Source organism: Falco biarmicus, chromosome 1 (assembly GCF_023638135.1).
Source record: "Falco biarmicus isolate bFalBia1 chromosome 1, bFalBia1.pri, whole genome shotgun sequence".
Taxonomy (NCBI): Eukaryota; Metazoa; Chordata; class Aves; order Falconiformes; family Falconidae; genus Falco; species Falco biarmicus.
Window position 1 is genome coordinate 32,314,296 of NC_079288.1, and position 16,126 is coordinate 32,330,421.

Consider the following 16,126-nt stretch of genomic DNA (forward strand, 5'->3'; position numbering starts at 1 on the left):
TGAGAAATTATAAAAATCAAAGATTTATTTTTTAGATAGGTACAATGTGTAAAAACACAGCTCAGTTTTTAGTCAAATCTACTCATTTGACATTTGCCCATTTATAAACACGCCACTGTGTTCTGCAGATGGAAACAGCTGAGTATGTACCAACATCTGTTCTGAAGGGATGCAAAGACACTCACAGAAGCATATTTGGTACTCACAAGAATCCTGACCAGTTAATGCACACAAACAAGCTTTTTGGGGGGAGAGGCGGGGATGGAAATCTATGCATATGTGTGGGTACAAATAAGGATGAAGTCTTAGCCTGGACTCAAGCAGATGTGGGACAGTCCACCTTACTTAATTTTGGCATGTCAGCACTTCCTTTAATATCTGGCAAGAAAGGCTTTCATTCCCTGCACACAGACTCATTTTTATTTATCCATAACCTCTCTGAAGACAAAAAAAAAAATCAAAATATGACCAGTGCACCTAAGAAATTAGCTATGCCTCTGCAAATTGTATGCGAATCTTTCCAAGCCAAAAATACAGAATAGCTGTTACTGTGATTCTTTAAAGCTCAACCTTGGCAAAAGACGTCTACTGTTGAAGATTAATATTCACTCCATTATATTACAATTAGTGGACTAGTTAACAATTCTCTGTCACCATAGAAACTGTTTACCCCCCTTCCAAACATGAAGACTTACAACAACTGATGTAAGTATGTGAACCATTCTCATGTTTGCATAGATGCCATCGAAAGAAATCTGGAAAATAAAAAAGACATCATGAATATAGGAGAAACATTTGTAACAATTCAAAAAGCCAGTACACCAAAAATAACGCAGGCTCTCACCAGTAAGTACTAGTTCCTAGAAACATTGGTCCGAAACCTTACTCAGTCAATATACATAGAACTGAGGTCACATGAGATTTCCAGAGGACCCTTACCCCTTCTCTGATCAATTAAAGATCTGAACACCCTTCCAAACAGGATAAACATCTACAGAGTGCCCCTAACCACTCAATAAGGAAATCTCTTGCTGGTTGGGTGAAGCTTGTGTGCACAGACTCCTAACTGAAAAAGCCCTGCTAACATCCCTCCCTGGCTTAAGAGCCATCAACAGGATATGGTACTTCTGCTGTAAAAGTAAAAAGGTGTTTTCAGGGCCCGCTGAACTACATCTTTTCATCTAACAGACCTGATTACATGCATTAACAGAAGCTGAAGTCATCAAATCCTGGCGCACCAAAGAGCTACAAAACCTATCATTAAATTAGCCAAAAGTAATTCACTGCAGTATCAGAATCTGAGATCCTACACTAGAAGAACTGCCCAAGTATCACCCAGGTTGCTAGATGACATGCTTGCTTGCATAAGGTCACATGAAGAGGCAAGGGTGTCTGTGTTTTGTTGCAAGGTCTGGTATCTCTCCCTGTCAACTTCATGCTTGTGAAGAAAAGAGATGCTGAAACATGCAAGGACATCACCATATTTCGAGATTTTTAACTGACAACATATCTGTTAAACTGTCAGCTACTTAATCTACTTACTCCTGCATGTTAAGCCACCTTCCTGGTCTGCAAAGACATGTTTTTAAGGATGCTCCTATGGTAACAGTAGAGGACATACAGACTAACACTTTGATAATGTTTAGTGTTTGCGTACGACCTTTTTCACCACTCTTCCTCAAAGCTTCTTTATTTTTACTGAAGTGTCTTGAGGTCTTCAATAAATGTTTATGTAAGCAAACTATAGTCCTTTTAAACCTTCCTACTTCTGCCCCATTCCCCAAAATTAATCATCTTGAAAACCGGGCCAATAACAAATTAGCAAATATTTGATTAGGGCAGTTCAAAGATCCACTCTTTAAAATCGAGAACCACATCTTTAGCTTTGATAAAATTATGTTCTACAAGCTACACCTATACTTCAATAATATATAGCCTTGACAGCAACTAAATGTACATTCAGGTTACTGATAATATTGGGTTAGCTATTTCATAGTAAAGCTAAACAAGACTGTTATTTTTGTTTAACTAAATGCTGTTTTACTGTCATCTGTTTAAGGGAGAAGCCAATATCAGAATCTTCAAATAGGAACTAATTCAGAAGCACTGCCTTAAGTTAAATGTTACCGTATCTACAAGTAGAATTGCAAGAAAATGCAGAAAATTTGTAGCAGTGTAGTCAAAAGTTTAAGTCAGCCTTCCACCCTTCAGCCTCTCAGGAGGCTTAAATGAATGCAAGATGCTACATCTTTAGAAAAGCATACCTCAGTCTAAAATATTCATCACAATATCCAAAGGAAAAATTGAGAGACTATGCCAGTATTAGCTGTTCTTACACTGATACTTGGGTTCACTGTACATAAGTTATTTCCTCACATCTAGAAGCGGTACAATGAGGGGGAAAAAAGCATATACTTACTGTAGGCTGAGGTGGTCCCTTGCCACTGCTCCGACCTCTGAAATTAAATACATAGATGGGATACAATTAAAAGAACTGCTGAAACTGGTAAATTTCTTACCAAGTAAGAATTCAAAAACCCATCTTAATTTAGTGTTGAGAACGGGATCAGAGAAAAAGAGCACTCCTCTAGAGCAGAACTTGACAACTACAGGGCCCACGGCATTGACCCTCCAAACTACTGACCTACAAGCAAGTAACACTGGTTAGTAGGCAATATTACCTACAATAAAGGACAAAATGAAGAAAATACTAAGCCTATGTCATTATAAAAAACAAAACAAAACAAAATAATGTTATTACTTATGCAGAATCCTGTAACTAAATCAAATTCCAAAACTTACTGGCATACAAAACCAAACCCCATTCTCAGGCCAATCCCTACTTAGCACAGGGTCCCCCCTCTAAGACCAGAGGCTCAATATATCGTCATCATCTGTCTAAGGGCCACCCAAGTAACTGCCCCATGCTGCAAGGTCCAGAGGAGCCCTGATAGTTAAGGCCCCACCCACAGAGCTTGCTTAGAACTACTACCCACAACCCAGCAAGTGCAACTGGTTAAGTCTGTCCATCCCCTTGAAAACTTTTAATGTAAATCTGTCAATACATAGCACTTGGGACATTTCAAAAAGCTTTTAAATCAACCTCCAAGTCCCTTGCAAACCGAGATGTAACAGTCTGCACCCTCCACCTTAGACATCTGAGTGCCAACAACAGCCCTGCAGCTAGCTAGTCTGCAACAGCTACAATTCTTCAACTTTGCTGGTCTGCCTTATTTCAAAGCTACTTCCTTGTACCAAGAAGTCCTAATTTCAAACATTTATCAGTTATTTCGATCTGTATTATGACGACTTCAGGAATGCACACTGTAATGAGAGGCAAAATGAAGTCTTTATTAAAAAAAAATATTATTTTTTTAAATAGACCCACCTTACAGGTGCACAATCCTTTAATTAAAGAGACCCAAAGAATCATGTGTATGTTTCAAAAGAGTCAAACTCCGCTGAAATCTAAATCCAACTGAACATCAACTGCATTCGATTGCTTTTGAAAACACTATGCTGTGGTTTAATACAACCTTGCTCTCAAAACAACATGCCCTTATAAATAGGGCTCATGAGTTAGTCAAGAAATCAAAGACATTTCTCTCAATGAACATAAAGATCCCGCTGATAAATTCTGCAGAAATAAGCAAGTCCATCAGAGAACCATAAAAGGCCTTAATGAAGTAAAAATGAAAAACCACTAAACTATCACCTGATTCGTTTAAGAAAACAAGCCTCTGAAACAGAAACGTGGTCTCATACAGCATCACGCACACCGATGGCATTTGCTGATTGGCAACAACGGCAAATTTCGGATGTCTTGCTGACATTTTCAGAATACTTGCAGAGCACTAATCTCACAAAAAAAAAAAAAAACTAATGTAAATAGCCTTTATTTAATTATCTATCAGCCTTAGCTTCCCATAAGGCAGTTTCACAGCTTCAGGCTCACTCTGGAGACAAGCAGGTCTCACCATTTCCTAAGTCTGCCATTTGTCAAATGGCTACCCATAGCACAGTGCTGAAAAGAGCTTTTTGCGAACCTGGAACATAAATTTTGCATAATATTCAGATGAACTATCCTCTTCTTTCAGAAAAGTCATTTCACCAGATGCGAAACACACAAATAAAAGAGAGGTACAGGCCAGTTCTGATTTTTCCTTTTATTACAGTCAAAAGTGTCAACAACACAGTCTTTCAAAGAACATGGCCAAAGTCAAATGATTTCACCAGTTCCCTCTGTTGGTCTCAAAAGATTTTAGAAGATACTCCTTCCTACATCAGCTGTAGAAATGGTCAAAAACGAAAGAGATGTCGTTGAAATAGAAAGCGCTCCCACTTTTAGTGACAAGTATTCTTAGAAGTTAAATAACTGGGTTGCTAGAGTTGTCAGAAGCTTGGAGTATTCTCTTAAGAACCTAAGTGTTCTAGATTTTTCATCTCTTACCACATTTCCAAAATTACTGTTCCTACCCACGTTTCTTTACAAAACAATCTGATTGTGTGCATCCACACTGGCAAGAGGTCCTAACTTCTACATCAGACCAAGAGTTAAGCTACTTGCAGAAATTCTATATGCTCTTCTGATCTAACAGGTGTCTTTACAGACCTGACCTCTTGTTTTCCAGCTACAACTGCTAAACACAAACGATCAGAAAAAAAGGAAAGACATTCACCAATTCTGTCAATGCTACAATTCAATTGAAACTGTGTATCTTCTGCTAAAACCAAGGCCATTGGCTTCAGGTTTATATTCCAACAGGTGAAGAAGACTCAAGTTCAAACCACCCTTTGACATATCTTTGATGCATCATACAAAAAAAAAATTCTAGGACCTTTACAAAAGCAGAAAGTAGATGGCCTTTACTAGAAGTCTATCACAGTTTAAAACAGGAGAGTAACACTAAGAAATGGGGGTGGGGGAAACTAGAAGTGTCAGCAGCAATTTGGTACTGCTATCTAAAACCACATGTTGATTACAGTAAGTATAGTAAATAAAAAAAAAATACATTTCATATTGCAAAAATGGGGATAAAGGCAGGCCTGGGAAAAGGCACACCAGCTTGGCAAATCCACTTGTAAACTTGTAAGCTTTGAGGTAGCAAAGTCACAAAGTCAGAAAAGTGCTGCACCAGACAAAGTAACCACCAAGCAATTAAACTTAGTAGCCAATTTATCGCATGCCAGCAGTCACACCTTAAAAGTGAAAGTCTCTGCAAGGGCTTAATCCCAAGCCCTGCTCAATAAACATTTCCCCCCAGCAGCAACTTGCAATTTTTTTTTCTATTTTTATGAGCATTTACTGTCCTACTCCTTAGCATCCCTCACCTCCCACCCTAATGTTTACATGCCACATAGAGCATTTGTATAAGCAAAACAAGGTCACACATTTATATTTTTCCAGTTAAGTGAAAACTAAGACAAGGGACACAAGCCTTGTCTCTGCAGCAGCATCTTCACTTTGAGACTAAGAAACAAATGTAACCATACTGCAATTAATGTCTACAGCAGAAGCGCACCTACAAAGACTGTTGTATTTAACAAGAGTTAATAGATGTTTCTGGAGCACTGGCTGACATTACTACAGCTTTGAAAACAAATTTACAGGATACTCTAAAGAACTTTCATTACAAGTGCAGAGAGCTGGTAAAGCTTTCTTCTAAAGGAGAAATCAGAAATACAAAGTTTTATTTAAGCGCACTATTTGTCTATGTAAGTCAAATAAATCAAAACTGTCAAATTAAGATTACACAAGAAGTCCTGCAGCATTGTTTTCTGTAGTTTTTCCCTAATACTAACATTAATAATGTCAGCCTCTGTCTTCCTACAAGATGACAACCTCTGTAGTGTCTGAACATGTAAGTAATCTGACTCAAGTCTGACCCAATGCCCATCTGTAACCTGTTGATGGACTTAAGTCACTGAAGAAACCTTCTTCACATACTGCCATGAAATCAGTTGTTAAATAACAACTACCTCAAAAGTGGGTATATAATATCATACTAAAGTCCATTAACAGTGATAAGGAGAGACCTGCAGGTTACCCATTCATTTTGCTCAGCAGTTTAGCACGGTTGTATTAAACCGACATACACAAACACGTTAGAATGAACTAGAAAAACTCTGAATGACACTAGTGATCAAACCTCCACAACAGTCACTTCCATTACATCGGAGCACCTCTGCACTCAATATTCCCAATTACTTCTGTCTGAATAGAATGGACACCTCCTCTTCTGCCCTTTACTTAAGCCTTTAGTTAGGGTAATAAAAAACATCAAGGAAAAAGGAAAATAAAGAATAGACCAGAAGTGTTAAGCCTCAAAAGCAAGCTATGCAACATGGGGTCATTTCAATTTTAATTGTTCAATGGGCAAAGCCATTTTATAAAAGATGGTAACTCACGATATTCTTAAAGTTGAGTCCCAAGTCCAGTTAGGCAAGAAAGTTACCAAATAAGAAGGAAAAAGACCTTCTGCCACAATTGTAACTAGACAAGTAACCACCTCAAACCTAAGTAAGAGGTGTTTGCTTCAGACAAAACAACAATGGGGAAAAATGAATAACAAAAAAAGGATGCAGTAATTCAAGGAATGCTGGGACAGATGCAACTTCCCATCACAGGACAGCTAACCTTCCTGTGCTTGTATAAAAGCAAAACTGAACTAAACCACAAAAAGTAGATGTTAGATAATGTTTTGACTAGCAGGTTTGTGTATGAGGTCTACGTTTTCTCCAATTACAGCTCAACGTGCTACTGGCATCCCCCCCTACAGCCTGACTTCCCATCTGCCATATTGCACAGGCAGTTGCCATTAAACAAATGTAGCATTTCACTTAGTGCCTCCTCATACAAAAAGGTATTCTTGTTTTTTCTTCTTGCACACCTTTAAAGATACCTTGATTTGTGATGTTTCCTCTTAATGTAAAAGAAATTAATATCATGAAAACAAATACTGGAATGCTTTATTTATTCACACAAGATTTTACCTTTTCTAACGTGAAATACATATATCCATCATTACAAAACCATGGTAACAAACATAGTGAACAAAGCTGACCCTCCACTCACTATCCAATGTAAAAGGACCAGGTGCTTTGCCCAATTAAGTCTTACAGTAATAAACACACAGCAGAAAATTGGGTCCAGTACAGTTATTAATAAGTTTTCTACCCAAACCTAAGCATCTAAGAGCAACATAGCCATGAAGAGTAACATTTTCCATCTCAAGAAGATAAGAAAGAGAATGCTAGTGCTGCAGGGAAATGAGCTGCTAGGAAGAAAGCTTGGCATAAACTGGAGATGCTTAAGTTTCTATTAAATAATATAATGCTTCAAATCTGAACCAAGATGCAGGCCAGCTAAAAAACAATTTGGGTTTTTTTGAACAGAGAAGCCACTTAGCTTTTCATTTACATGAACCATCTTTGAATTTGCACTCCCATGATAACAAGACTTTTCTTTAGGACAGCAATAGAAGTTCTCTGAAGGTACTCCATGGGGTTCCACCAACCCAGGGGCTGGGATTTTACAGACCCCTCACTCAGAAATAACTTGAAAAATAGATTGACAAAAAAGGAGAACGTGAACACCTCTGAGGGAACATGCCAGCTGCCTAACAGCCCCACTAGAACTCCCTAAGGAGTTTTGAAGTGGAATTTATCCAACAAAACTAGAAATGCAACACTGGGAGGAGAAATCCAATGGCTTTAGTCTTAAAACTCGGAGAGAAATAGAAGCTCACATTCCCTAATCTACAGAGACAAGTGCTGACCATCCTACTGAATTTAAAAAAAAAGCTGTAGGTTTTGTTGCCCTTCACGTTAACCTCTACAGTGCCACTATATGTTGGCAGGGATAACAGTTTAGCAAAGCACAGTAAACATGAGGTTCAATCTAAACAGCCATACGTAAAAACTATTAAATCATTGCAATGAACTACTGAGGTATTATTGTTATTATTTAAGTTTATTTTGCCCTTTCCAATCCTAGCAAAGCTTTTCCACTTCCAGTTCCACAGACTGGTAACAAAGCAGAACCGTATTTCCAGTGATGCCCAACAATGGGACCGCTGCAAATTCTGTTTTATTACCAACAAAAACAACGCACAAAACTGCGTAAGAATTAAAAGTCAAGGAGTAAGACGAATAAAACTTGAAATGAAACTGCCCTGAGTGACTATGACCTTCAAAACTGTTACTGTCCTGCTCTGATTGTTTGTTAGGACCCCCACAGCACTGGAAAAGAAATCACAACACTAGAAAGTTTATTATTTTTTTTTCCTTCCTCTCCCTCAAAGATGGGTGAATTTGTGTAGCTAACGCTCTCCGAGGAGGCTCAATCTTCCAGGAGCCAGCAGGGCCTCCGCAGCGTGCGTGGGGAGGGGGAGCCGGGCAGCAGCCTGCGGCAGCACCCCCACGGCTCGCCCCCCACCCCGGCGAGAAAGTGCAGCCGCGCTTGGCACCACCACCCAGCGGCGGGGCCAGCCGGCGCTGCCGCGGCCTGCCCGCCCGCCAGCATTTCGATTGCGATTTAAATAAATTGAAAAAAAAAAAACCAAAATTAAAAAAAAATATTTGGATTTAGATTTAAAAAATACAGCCCGGCGAGCCGGAGGTGCTCCGCCGCAGGCGGGCCTCCGCCGGCAGGCACCGGGCAGGAAGGCGGCTCCGGCCCCCTCCCCCGCCCGGCCCCGCCGCCCCCCGGCCCCGCCGCCATCGCGGCCGGCACCTTCCCGCCGCCGGCCCCCCGCGCACGTGCGGCCGCCGGCCCCCGCCGCCGCCTCCTCAGCAGGCGGGTCACGTTGGCCCGGGAGAAGCGGCGCCCCTCGGCCCCTCCGCAAGGCCCCGGCCAGGCCGCGAGGGGCTTCGCCCGCCACCCCGCCACGGAAAATGGAGGGCCTGCCGTGCCCTCCGCCGTCCCCGGCCGCCTGAAGGGCACCGGCGGCGGCCTGGCCTGGCGGCCTCGCCCCGACGGCACTGCGGAACCGGCGGGTCCCTCGGCGGGCCTGCGTGCGCCCCGCCCGCCGCCATGCCGGCTCCCGCCCCACCGGGCGGAGCCCCCCGCGCCGGGCCGCGTCCCCCGCCATGCAGCAGGCCCCGCTCCCCCTTCTCGGCCGCGCCGCCGCCCATGGAGGCCGGTGCGGGGGGGGGAGGGGGGGGGGGGGGAGCGGGGGGGAGCGGTGCCCGCACCGGGCTCTCCGCGGCGGAGCCGGGGCCAAGGCCGGGCCCGCCACTACCGCGCACCCACCTGCCCATGTTCTGCCTCCCGCCGCCCGCGGCTGACGGGAGGCCGGGGCCGCCGCCGCCACCGCCGGGGGGCTTGCGGTTGTTGCCGGCGGCCTGCGCCGCCGCTTGCTTGAGGGACATGACGAGAGGGGAGAGGGCCGGGGGTGCGCGCCGGGGCTGAGCGAGGGCCGGTCCGCGGGGCCTCGCTGCGCTGCCGGGGCCGGGGCGCCGCTGGCTCGGCCGGTTGCTCCCAAACAGTGCGAGCGGGGCGGAGGGAGCGGAGGGCGGCGCGGAGGGATCCGCGGAGGGGGGGGGAGGGGGGGGGGGGGGGGGAGGCCGGGCCGGGCCGGCGGACGAGTGGAGCGGCGGGGCGGAGGGGAGCGGCGGTCACCCCCGCCGCCTCTCGGGCACCTCCGCGGCGGCAGCGAGAGGCCGACGGGGCAGGGGGGCGGCGAGGCGGCGGCGCCGGAGTGGGCGGCGGGCGCGGACTCTTTACGGGAAGTCGGAGGGCGCCGCGGCGGTGCTGCGGCGGGTGAAGGGGCGGAGGCGGGGAGGGGAGGGGGACACGTGAGGCGGCGGCGCGGGACGGCGGCAGCTCCCGCCGCAGCTCCCACCGCAGCCCCGGCCCCGCTGAGGGGAACGGGCCGGGCCCGGCGGTGCCGTGAGGCCCCCGTGGGCGCAGCCCCCGCAGCCTGCCCGCGCCTTCACCCCGAGCCCGCGGTAGCCGCAAGGGCGAACCCGTGCCGGTGCCAGGCGGGCGGACACCCCTGGCGCAGCCGCTGCGGCCGGGCCGCAGGCCCCGGGCCCTGAGGGGAGCGCTCCCCCGAGCCCGGCGGCGCAGGTCCCGAGGCTGCGGCCTGAGCCCCGCGCCGGCGCGCCGGCCGAGGCCTGCTCGGGGCAGACGCTGGCGAGGCCCGGCCCCGCTCGCCCCCTCCCCATGCCGAGCAGGAGCAGGAGGCCCGGCAGCGCAGCGTTCAAAAGAAACCAGGCAGCGGGAGGCACCGAAATAACAGAAAAAATGGCCGAGCCGCCGAGTAGCTGTGAAAGGCTAAAGGGAGAGCCCTCGCACCCCTGAGCCCGCTAGCCAAGCTGCAGACCGTTTGCTGCATTTAACCACAGAGATCCCGAGCTATCACCAGTAAACACTCGTACCCCCGTGCCCTGCTACCCGTGGAGTCAGCTGCAGTAAAGCAAGATGGGGCCAAAGGGAACGCCACGTTCCTTGCAGACAACCCCTCGGTATTACAGACACTCTGGAGTGTGGAGGGTTTTTTCCCCCCTTACATTGTAAATTTTAATTCCTTTAGGCTGCAGCATCACACTGACAGAGTATTTGAGCCCAAGATGCCAGTTCTCCCATTGCTTCATGTTGTTACCTCTCCACCAAGACCAGGCTTCCTGCAGAAATCAAAGGTGCAGGGACTATTCTGCCTTTCTGTGTTTGTGGTGCCTGCTTTATGCAGAGCAGCGGTTTCACCAACTCATACCAATACATAAAAATAAAGCCTGGTCTGTCCTCTTACCAAAAAAAAAAATTCTATGTACATATAGGATTAGTAAGAGCAGATGTAACTTGAAAACCAAGAGCTAAATTGATTTATAGCCATGGTTACTCAAAATGCTCAGAGTTTAATCTATTCATAGAAATGCTCTAGAAATCCCACAGGATTCAAATGTAATAAAAAGGAGCAGCGCTCTTAGGCAGGCATTATTTATACACCTTGCTTGTAAAGCAACAGCTTTCCCATGCAGTTGGAAGAGTTGTGGCTGGCAATGCACAATGGTATAAAGATAACCAATATTTAACAGCTTTCTTAAATTAGCTTTTTTCCCTACACTTTTGACTGTTAACCTGCATGTTTTGTTTCACCTTACAGGCCCAAATAACCTTGTGGTTAACACATTATTAGCTAGATGACAGATACTAGCTGAAATGGGCTCAGCACAAAGACTTTTTCCATTGAAAATACTTCCCCTGAACAGAGCCAGCGGTTTTAAGGAAACTACATTTTTCAATCACTCTAGTGAACTCACAAGCCACTTAGTTATTTCACAGCCACAAAACCAAGAAGGATATCCAGGATTTCTGCAATCCAAGAGTTTCTGTAGGAGACACCAGCACCTGCAGAGCTGAAGACATCTCACACTACCACTGGCACAAATTTTAGGACCATTTACTGTTAAAGCAGAAGTCTGTTTTGCCCACATGGTGCGATAGCCTCCCTCAGGTTATATTAGTTAAGAAAAAGACCTTTTAATATATACACACACACAAAATCCACTAACATAAAAAATTGTCTGCATTTAACCAAGCTCCTTAGGGTACTTTATAGTATCTTATATATCTTTTGGTTGGTCCTACTGGACCTCAAGCTGAAGGCCTCCACGTGCTGTCATGCTAGGAGAAATGCAGCGGGAAGGGAACTTGAAGAGCCCAATTATGCCTTGAAACTAACTCAAATAAGCTATAGCTAGCAAAGATTACTTAATCATGTGTTTCATCAATGTGCTCTGCATTTTAAAAGAACATTACCAAGCAAGAGCACAAGGAAGCCTGACAAAAGGCTGAGCGTAACATATCCAGGTCACTTAATAGTTGGGTTTTTTTCAAAGGACATTACTTCAATGCTTTTTCAGCTAAGAATGTTTACAGTGCACAGCAATTAGTCGCTATTTATGTGGCTAAAGGTTAAGAACTATTAAAGAGCCTGCAGTGTTTTGAAGTGGCCGCCATGCTGCGGGGTCCTGCTGGCAAAGGTGGAGCCCTTGATATTCAAGGATGTCAAAAATATAGAAATCAACTTCCATGGGCAGAGATGGTTTCTAAGACGTAATATGAACATACTAACCTACATTTTAGGATGACATTACATGCATGGAAAGCAGTGTATGAATGATACTCGTGATCATGTCTGCAGTAGTGACTCAAGCACAGTTGCAGTTTGACTTGTTTGCTCCTTCAGTGTGTCTTTGTTTTGCTAAGATCTGTTTGTCTTTCACTGTGCCTTCCCTTTATTGTTTGTTGAGCATCTTTGTTAAAACAAACAAAAACATTAAAATGAAAGGTAGAAGTGACCGAACTAAAATAGCTCTGGGAGTAATGACCACCAGAGAACCTACGGGTTGGTTCCCAGCAGCAGCCAGCTTCTTTGGTGGCCACCAGTGCAGACACCACTCCTCACCTTTCTGTTGTGAGCACAAGTCTGCAGCAGACTACCCAAATTTCCAGCGTAATGGGATTATACTGCTGCTAGGGCACATCCTTCTTTTTACTTCTATCTACGTATACTGCTCTTTGATAACCTGCCATTCCAAATACTCTGTATTTATTACTTCATGGTTTGGCTCTATCGATTCTTCACTTTTTTGCTATTCTCTACCATTGTAGCTACTAGTTTGGTTGCCAGTGCGGTTGTGACAAAGGACAGCCGACAGCAGATGCAGTGGTCTAGCTGTAGAAACATTCAGGAATTAAAGTCACCTGCTCCATGGTCAAGAAAGAAAAGCAACAATTTCTAATGGAGAATCACACTCTGTTTTGCCCTTTCTGTCCACGTTCCATGTTAGAGCTGCTCTTTTTCAAGGCTCCTATTTTCATTCAGATTTGTGATTACATGTGCAGGCTGTATTTACATATGAAGGTGAATGAGTCTGATAACATCATTACTTACCAGGAAGTGCTACGTGATGTAACATTTCCTTGATCTAACCTGCTGTTAGGTGTTGTGCTCTCTCTCTTGAGCTACCCAGGGTGATCCTCAACAGCGTTCAACAAGACAAAGCATGTGTGCCTACAGAGGGACAACCGACATGAGGCACTCAGCATTTTTTCTAAGAAAAATCAGCTGCTAGAGAAGCTCACAGAACTGAGTATTTCCACACATGTTTTCTCTTCCCTGAAGACTGCTGTTATTTAGTTCCATTATCCCTAACCCTCTTCTTGGACACTAAAGCTTTGCGAACAGTGCTGTGGGCACAGGGATCTGCAAACACTTGGAAAGACATTAGGAAAACAAATCAGGTACTCTAACACACAAGAAGCACTTCCCAGAGAGATACTATACTGGCTCATCAACAAAGCTGCCATCAGTTTTAACTGGTGGATGCGCAACCAGCCAAACTAGAAAGGGGTACATACACAACAACAAGCAAAAACAAAGCCCAAGCTCCAAACTGACCAGGTGGGACAACTGCTGCCTACCTCTGCTTTTCCTCCCCACCCTAGTCTCTGTGCAGTCCTGCAGCCCCTCAAAGGTAGAGCTCAGTTCCAAGAAGAGACCAGCTCCGTCAGATACAGTTTTTGATCCACATACACACTTTTATATCTATTTCATCCCATTTTCTCTCAGCCCAGCAGCTCAGTTCAGATAGGGCACAGATGATAGATGTGCCTGCCGAGCCATGTGTGCCAGCTGCTTCTCCTGCAACCAACAGCAGAGGAAGGGAAACGCTAGTGTCCATGGAGCTCAGGAGAGAGGTACAGAAGTGCCAGAGCTTGTTTTACCTATAACCAACATTTTAATGAACCTTGCTCTCAATCTCCACTGCCCTCAGCCTCTAAACAAGGATGTTTCCTTCCTCAGGCAGCAAAGCTCCAGGACCTGTATGATGAAGCTGTAGCTTCATAGCAATAGTTTTAGGACAGAGCTGCAAATGGGGAGACACCAGCTCTGCCCAGCAAACTGCCAGGCAATCTTCAACCAAACACTTCATGCTTTTAGATTTCACGTTTTTACAAAAGGGCGGGGGGCGGGGGGGGAACCCAGCCTAGCGCCTGCTAAGCAGCAGCAGCACACAAAGCAATCGTTATGCCAAGATTTAGCTCTTAAATCCCTCAAGATCTGGTGCTCACAGAGCATAAACAACCTTTGCCTCACAGCCTCGTTGAGCGGTACCTCCATGTTTCCCAAGCACAGCTACACAGACCCACCAATACCCATCCTCTCCCCATCCCTTTGCTGAGACAGGCATGCCAACAAGAAAGCCAGTTGCCATGGCATTTTTTTCCCCCTACAGACAGATGTCCATTAAAAACCAAGTCAGCCTCAGGTTTGCTTCAGAGAGCAGCTTTCAGTTATTATTACCAGCCCGCAAGGAATTTCCACTGTGCCCCTTCACCTCAGATGTTTCAATGCACTTCAGTACTAATCCCTGGGGATTAGAAGAAAACTACTACAGAGCAGGCACAGGTACATTCAGAGGACAAATTCAGAATTATGATCTTGTTTTACATTTTTGGCAGATGACTACCACATGACCACATTTGGAAAGGGTTGAATTTGTTACCTCTGGCACTCCTTCCCTTGTTCGCTAAGACTCTGTGCTAAAATCATCAGGCAAATTGGATGTGAGATGCAGAACTTTTCCCCTTCTCTGACATGTTGTACCTGAGGCTCCCATCTGGGATTTTGGCTTCAGGAGGAACCTGCCTGCCCCAGCCAGGAGCATCATCTGAAGTTCCATCTGCGGAGAAACAACTGCCACCCCTCCGCATGGGAACCTCAGGCAGCCTCTGCAAGCAGGGCCAAGCCCTTCCAGCAAACACACATGTCAAGGAGCGATATCTTCTTCCTTGGTTAAAAGGCCACATTTTTATTTAAGGTTGGAAAAAGAGCTTAATGGATTCCATACTCCCCATCAGCCCATCCTGCCTGTGGTAGGAGCCAAGGGCTTGTCAGAGGTGTCCCTTGGGAAGAGCAGGAGAGCTTCCTACTACAGTGCTGGCAGCACATCACCAGCATCCCTGCAGGGTTAAACTTTGGAGGGAATGATCAGATATTTTCATTTGGACCGTAACAGCACTAAATGCACAGGAACTAGATGCTCAAACTTTACAATTAAATTAGTTTTCCTTGCTAAAGCACCGCAGTATTAAGACAACTGGGAAAGAAATCCCCCTAGTGATGTCCAGGGAGGGATCTCCCCTCTCACATCGGGGTCTAAACCTGGCAGGGCTTCTAAAGTGTTCTTCGTTTAGGCTGTGGGACTTGGGAGACATAAGCCTTCTGCGTGGGAGCTGACATTTTGGAGCCGTTATTGCAGCTCGGAGCCCTGCATCCGGGCTGGCTCGCACTGAGTTTTCCACAGGAGCCTGGGTCTTCCAGGGAGCCAAGTACCACCGCAGCCGGAGGAACGGCAGCTCCTCGGAGCTCTGTACAACGGCCGGGGCTGAGCACATACCCAGATGCGGGGTCCCGAGGGAGCGCTCCCTTCCAGGCTCAGAGTCGCTTCCCAAGACAAAGCATTTGGATTTCTCCTCTCGATTACAGCTAGCGCAGCTGCAAATATGATCAAAAATATCTAATCCTCTTAACTGCTTCTGCAGCTTGACTCCAGTCGCTGCAGAGGAAAATGCTGTGATTTCAGTGTACTGCCTGCATTCCCACCCAGCTGCCTATAAACCTTGGCTTTCACACCACTGTTCATTCCTCCTCGTTGATTTCTTGGAAGGAGGAGTAGGTGTTTGGCTCCTTGTGATGAAGCTGCAGGGGTTTGTCAGCAAAGAGTGGAGGCCAGGAGCTCCCGGGTCCCGGGGCTGTGCTCATCTCTCAGTGCTCCATCACTGAGTGAACAGGATCCAGTTGGGATTTCTTCCTCACTCTAGTAAAGCCAGAGCACATTTGAAAACTGCCAAGGAGAATTGCTTGGAAAAAGTTCTCTTTGCTCTTCACACAACCCCTGCACTAGCAGAGGGAAACTCTTGGCATGGCTGTGCTCAGGCAAGAGCGGCCGGCTCCCCCTGCGTCAGCGCAGGGCCACTGGGTGCGGCAGCATCCCTGTCTCCTGTGGAGAACTCCAGCTCACCCACCTCGCTCAGCTGCATCTCCCACTCGGCTCCTCCAGGCCTCGCAGAAGGTTTTCCAACTGGGACTCCACACAGACCATGGATTCCAGC

The 16,126-nt window shown here is 46.0% G+C and overlaps 1 protein-coding gene across 14 annotated transcripts in view; it reads right to left on the reverse strand.

Moving 5' to 3' along the window:
* Positions 1 to 9,514, reverse strand: part of ATXN2 (ataxin 2) — a 52,510-nt gene extending 42,996 nt beyond the window's left edge. For all 14 annotated transcript variants that reach the window (XM_056355953.1, XM_056355945.1, XM_056355936.1 and 11 more), the window contains exons 1-3: positions 9,254 to 9,514; positions 2,420 to 2,456; positions 696 to 755 (exon numbers count right to left, since the gene is read on the reverse strand). In XM_056355953.1, the coding sequence (XP_056211928.1) occupies positions 696 to 755; positions 2,420 to 2,456; positions 9,254 to 9,372 (216 nt within the window). In that variant the 5' untranslated portion in view covers positions 9,373 to 9,514. The remainder of the gene's footprint in view (positions 1 to 695; positions 756 to 2,419; positions 2,457 to 9,253) is intronic.
* Positions 9,515 to 16,126: the final 6,612 nt, after the last annotated feature.